Below are 6,504 nucleotides of genomic sequence, written 5' to 3'. Positions count from 1 at the left end.
TCTAAGTCCACCTCTCTCTGCACTATATTACGTTTCCTCTCAATCTAGGATTTAATTGATTTTAAATCTTTGATTTCCTCTACATTGCCATTTTAATCTTAGTCTTGAAGGCATTGTGAGGTAAGCAAAATCACAGTATTTGATATGAACTCTGCAACAGAGTTCTTTATTTGCCAAGGACTAAGGGAGAAAAACAGAGAAGAAACTACACAATAGCAATATGGATTCTGTATTGTAATTATAGGCCGTCCTTGGAGCCCTGAATGGCCAACAAGGATCACCATTTCACATACAGATCATCCACCAAGCTCCACTGGCCAACTCTCTCATCTTCTGGCTGTGATAACTGAGCTGATTAAAATTTCCCTTCCTACCAAGACTACAAAATTACCATTATCCATTTCAAAGAACAACACAGATACAGATCTTTTCTCACTAAGAGACAAATGCAAAATTCCTTGTATCTTTAGCAGCAAATTAAGAAACATGTCATAAGCATTTGAAACACTTACAAGGGAGTCTCCAGAATGATGGCAAATCTGATGAATATTTAATAGATTGTTTATATTCTAACATTGTAACTAACTTTGATTGGAAATGAATTATGCACTGTAGAATCAGGGATGGCCTACATGGCTTAATGATTAGAAACAGAGAGAATACAGAGCAAGAGCTAATTTTAGAAGAAATCATGCCACTTTTCTTTACTATTGCTAAGATACAGACATAACATGCCATTGAATATTTTACTTAATCTATGAAAAGGTATTGGTATTTCATCTGCACAAGGTGAAACTTCAACTCAAACTTTAAATGTAAATTTCAAAGACTATTTATATGACCTCTCCATCTGATTAGCTTTATTATCCACTGTGACATGCATACAAATAGAGCTTTTGCAAAGGCAAAGGTTGACTTTACCCAAAGTTTTTACAAAGACAAAGGATGGCCAAAGCCTTTTCAAAGGCCATGTTGCCATTTCTATTCTTATTTGCTTCTACCCTAGCCCAATTATAACTTAGCATTTCAATAGTACTTCACAGTTACATATCCCCAATATATCATGTGATATTTTTGACATGATCAAAATATTATTACTGTGTTTAGTCCACAGTTTATCATGGATGATGGTGAATCACATGGGAGGAGAGTTCAGGTTTATCTTGCCTGGATCAGCCTGGAAGCCTGAGCACAGACCTGATAACCCAGGACAGGACTTCTAGATTAGTGGTTGTTTTAGGACTGGAATAGGTTGCCAGTAACATGTGCATATTTGAAAAAATATATTTTAAAATAAGTCAATATGAATTAATTTCCTCTGATTAAAGAAGAAACTCCTTGGAATGAGAGAGATAAATTTACAATAACCCATGTCATTTTATAAGTAAAATGGACATCTGCATTCAATAGATCAGTTCTGAAACTAATTTAAATTTTTGTGATCAGGACAAAGACCTAAAATTCACAAAAAGATCTGACAAAAGTTAACTGAGTTAAGAGATAATAATGGCATCCTTTGGAAATATACTAGTTGGACAAAGATGCAAATATGCAAAGGATATGTGACTTATTTAGAGGTGAAATCCTGACATAAAAACTCTCTGTATTAACTTCGAATTGACTCTGACTTAATAAGAAGTCCTAAGCAGTTAAACACACAGAGTTGTTAGATGTTTTGTCCAGGGTTATAAGAGTTACAGGTGTGATCTTGAACTCAGGTTTCCCTGGCTTTAAGCTTATCACTCTCTTCATGGGTTCTCTCCAACCACATCATATTGCTAGAGCAATCAGTGAAATAATTCTCTCTCAAACTTTTCTTACAACTCAGAGTCATTAGTCATAATAAAAATATAATGGAAATATAAATTACAAAAATAAGTGTATGATTTTAATAACTCTCTGGATGATTTCCATAAAGAAAACCAACTGATACATTAGCATTTTGCACCACAGACATTTTGTCTTGCATATTTGTTTTATCTACAGGATTCTACATGGTTGACAGGGTACCACTGATTTAAATTGGAATTCCTGTTGCTTCATTGAACTATATAAAGAATGCCACTGAAATGTGCAGGAAATGGGTACATTGTTAATGTCAATATAATTTGGAATGCTTTATTAAAAATAAAACTAAACACAGTGGCATCCATCTTAACCAAGATATACAAATACAAATTATTCATATTTTCAATATGTATTCCAGTGAACTTCTTCTGGAGGATGGGGGTGGGATTAAGTGTTGAAGCCAAGATTTTGGACTAAATAAAAACTCTTCCATTTTCTAACTCAGATGCTTTGGCAATCTTATTTAATTTCATTTTCCTGTCTAACTCAAAGGAGTGATTTATAACATACTTTCCAATTCACCAGAGTGGAATTAATCTAGTAAATTCTAGTATTGCCTCACCTGTGTCTTTTTCATACCTAGTCTAGGGCAGAGCTGTAAATAGCAATTCTTTAGCCTAGGGGAAGCATAAGGAATGAGAAGGAGAGTGGCAGGATGACGAGGAAGAGAAAGCATCCTCCCAGATATCAGGCACTAGGAAAAATGACCCTTGTTGTTCTGCCAAATTATAGCTCTGGTTTAGCCTAACCCTATATAGTAAAACTGAGTTCAGTCTTAATTGTAGGAGTTTGGATAAACCCTAAAGAAGATCAGTGCGGGCTTTTTCATCCCTATTAGATTTTCACTGTTCTTCTACACCATTCCTTATCAGAGATTAAGCCTGACTTCAACAAGACAAATGTTCATTATACATCTACACATACAAGGGGAACCCAATTCAGACTATACTACTTCCACATAGGTCCATACTTCCAAAATGAAGCTTTCTTCCAGGTGTTGGAAGATGAAGTGCCATTTTCCTGGGTATTTAGTACTTTATCATCATGCGGAATACAGGTAAAGTTCTGCGAGTCACAAAGAATTGTCAATACAGCTACAAGAGTCAACAATATTTACTTAAGAGCAAAGAAAAAAAGATAACAGGAGACAATACACACCCTTCAACTACTCACAACACAATGGAAGCAACAAAACAAAGAAACAAAGAAAAAAAGTTTTCAGAAATGTGTAGCAAAAAGACAAGATCAGATAAACAACTGAGAATCATGAAAGAAAAATATGTGTAGCATCCATGAATGCTAAAGGACAGTTGCAATGACTATAATAGTAGTCATGGGTAGCTTCATGAAAGAGACAAGAGTAATCTCTGGGGGTAAATAGTGGGTGTGGGGGATATGTGCATAGGAAAGAGAAAGTGAGATGCATGCAGGAGAGAGTAAACAGGTCATCTAGGCTCATGTGAAGGCTATGAACCATATCTAATGAGTCTAGAAAAGGGAGAAACAGTTTTTCTGTTAGAAAAGGAAGAGTCTGAAATCTGTGATGAACATTTTCCTTTTTTGCTTTCCTAATATGTTACTGATAGTCATTTTATATTCTTTTGAACAAAGGAACAGGGTAAAGGGCACTTGAAAAAAAAATTATTCCAGCTGCTGGCTATAGGAATGTTACAAGATGAGTTATATTTAAGAAAGAATTCCATAACAAAAAGCTGCCACAAATTTAATAGGTTACAGAGAAACTAAACAATCTCTTCTCAGAGATGATTAAAAACATTCAAGACACCTCGTCAGTCTATGCTGGTGCAAGTGTGGTTCAGCCTGAAGTAATGAACTAGCTGACTTCCTGAGGTACCTTTCATTCTCTTCAGGCACAAATTCTTCTGTGTCCATCACTTTTATGCAAATGCTGCACAGTGGCATACTTCCAATGTGGGAGAGGGAGAGGGAGAAGGGAAAAGAAGAAGGAGAGGGTAAAGGAGAGCAAGGAGAAGAAGAAGAGGGAAAGAAAGAAGGAGAGAGGGAGGGAGAGAGCAAGGGGAAGAGGAAGTTCCTCTGATGATTGTAAGCTGAATCACTACCTCTGACTTTGACCAGCTAAACCAGATTTATCCAATTTCCTCATCTTTATGTACTTCTCTGTCAGTGGAGTGCTGGATTGTTTCCCATAAACACATTCTGCTGCCCTTTCTTTTTTAAACTGTGTTTTTAATTCTGTGGTTTTTAAGAATGGATATTAGTCCAAGGAAAAGTAAGATTACAGCTTTTAAAAAGCCATTTCAATTGTTGTTAGAGATATTGCAGAAGATGTTGGGGGAGGGAAGCCAAATGTTTCAAGGAACATTCAAGACCACAGTGAAATAGGATCAGTCACATCAAAACACAAAGTGAAGTGAGAAACCAACACCAAGAACTGAGAAACTATTGCCAAAAAAAAAAAAAAAAAGCAGCCCAATTAGGCTTAATAAAGCAAACAAAGTCATTCAGAGGATCCTAGCAGCTGGGTCATATGCTTCTTGAAATCTGAAAAACAATGAGAATCAGGAAAAAAAACAAACTAATAATCATTTCTATGAGGAAGAAAAAAAATGATTGTCATGGGGTCCTTGTCAAGGACAGGAGTACTAAAAAACTGATGAAAATCACTTTTTAAATTCAAGACTATACCACAAACCACTGTCAAAAGAAGTCTTTAAGATCTGCACCTTTTTATCAGATTGCTAAATATTCACCCCTAAAAATGTTTGGAGGACTTTTCTTAGCTTTCTGTAGTTGTAGAAGTCTTGATCCCACCAAGGGGATGAACTCTGATTAATATATTTAAGTACTGATGTAGTTCCTATCTCTGGATCACAGTGGATTCTGGCAATTTTATGGCAGGAAGGAGAGGAGGTAAAGTGTTCTAAATTAATAACAATGGGAGTGAAAATAGGGAGGAAAAGGGTTAAACCTTGTTCAAGGTGCTGCCACTGGGGACAAGTGCAGTTCTCTCTCTCCATCTCTGTCTCCATCTCTGTCTCTGTCTCTGTCTCTCTCTGTCTCCCTCCCTCCCTCTTCCTCTATAACCACTTTCCTCTTTCAATTACTAGGTTTTTTGTGCCCCCCCCAGTATAAAAACTTGACATCTTTTCTTAGCCAGGAATGTGAGTAAAAACTAGAAAAGTGAGAATAGTCAGTGAGAATCAAAGACTCAATGACACCAGCACCATGTTCTAACTCTCAGATGACTGCTAAATTCCTTAGCATAACACTGCAACGTGCCACAAAAAGGTAAGGACTCTCAGCTAAGGGCAGAAGAAAAACACTTTTCAATGCCCTCAGAGTTCTGATAGGCTATACAGATATAGGCTAGATTTAGAAATATGGACAGTTCAGAAATATACAAAACAACCAATATGATATGTGGTTTCATGATGAAGAATTAAACGGTTTGTCAAAACCTTGTAAACTCTATGCCATATGTAAAGCATGTAATTATAGCAAAAGGAGAAAATATCACATATTAAAAAATTTTAAGGCTGATTGTATATATCAATTCATTTAATTATTTTACTTTGGTCCAGTTGATTTACATACCTTGCAGGGTTATCCAAATTTTGGACTACATAACTTCCTTATAAAATGTTTCCATTATCATATCACACTTTTTAAAGAAATTATTTGCTTATCATGACTAACAATTTTATAACAGAAGAACAACAAAATATGTTCCTATTACTAATTTTACTAAGTACTTTCTGAAAGAAAAATGAATTTTTTTTCTTGTGTATTTGACTTATTTGTGCTCTCCAAAATCATTTTGTTATACACTGCATACTCACAAATAAAACTTTTCATCCCAGACTGGATTTAAGTTTCCAAAAATAGTTTTGGTTCTTCTCTTGTTCTTTCCAACTTGAACTGTAACATATGGATCACTTGATCCTGTTTTGTCCTTAGCCTGTAAGCCTTGGGCAGAAACCACTGAAATAAAACCAAAAGAAAGGGCTTTTACTGTTAAGAAATTCATAGGGTTATGACAACACACGGTATCCCAATGGTTGGTAGAAGAGAAGAGTATAGGCACATGGACGTTTGTAAAAATGGGTATTTAACTAGATTTAGTTACCCCATTATATTCCTTTATTTTATTTCTAAGTAATATTGCTTACCCTAGAACATTGTATTGCTTCATCTGTCTGAAGGATGTTCCACTGTTTCTTCAAACACCGCAAGTTCCCTAAACGCATTTCTCTTTCTGGTTTTACTATTTTTGTCAGTGTCGTCACTATTTACTTAGTCTCCTATGTTGGAAACAACATTGTTTCTGACTTTTCCCTTTCCCTCACCTCCCACATCCAGGTGGTTTACCAAATTCCCCTTTGTGTGTCTCACTGTCCATCCCTTCCTCTCTTTTCCCACTATTACCACCATAATACAAGCCCTTATTACCTCCCGAATGTGCTGAATGAACTCCCAATTACTCTTGTTTTACTTTTTCTTTCCATTCCAATTTTTCCTCTACAATCCTCTCAAACTGATCTTAAGTACAGATCTAATCATATCACTCAACTTAAAATTATTCACTGATACCCAATCTCATAACCCAAAGTCAAACTCCTTTGCAAGTCCTACACAACCCAATGTGACCACTTGTAACCAAATTTATATCCTATT

The 6,504-nt window shown here is 35.7% G+C and overlaps 1 protein-coding gene across 2 annotated transcripts in view; it reads right to left on the bottom strand.

Moving 5' to 3' along the window:
* The window catches only part of UNC13C (unc-13 homolog C), a 669,423-nt gene that overhangs the window by 387,510 nt on the left and 275,409 nt on the right, over positions 1-6,504 (bottom strand). For both annotated transcript variants that reach the window (XM_027840843.1, XM_027840842.1), the window contains one exon: positions 5,670-5,811. In XM_027840843.1, coding sequence (XP_027696644.1) covers positions 5,670-5,811 — 142 coding nt within the window. The remainder of the gene's footprint in view (positions 1-5,669; positions 5,812-6,504) is intronic.

The sequence above is a fragment of the Vombatus ursinus genome, unplaced genomic scaffold (assembly GCF_900497805.2).
Source record: "Vombatus ursinus unplaced genomic scaffold, bare-nosed wombat genome assembly UNPS02014848.1, whole genome shotgun sequence".
Classification (NCBI taxonomy): domain Eukaryota; kingdom Metazoa; phylum Chordata; class Mammalia; order Diprotodontia; family Vombatidae; genus Vombatus; species Vombatus ursinus.
Note: the sequence above shows the minus strand (reverse complement) of the source record. Positions and strands in the feature narration are given on the sequence as shown.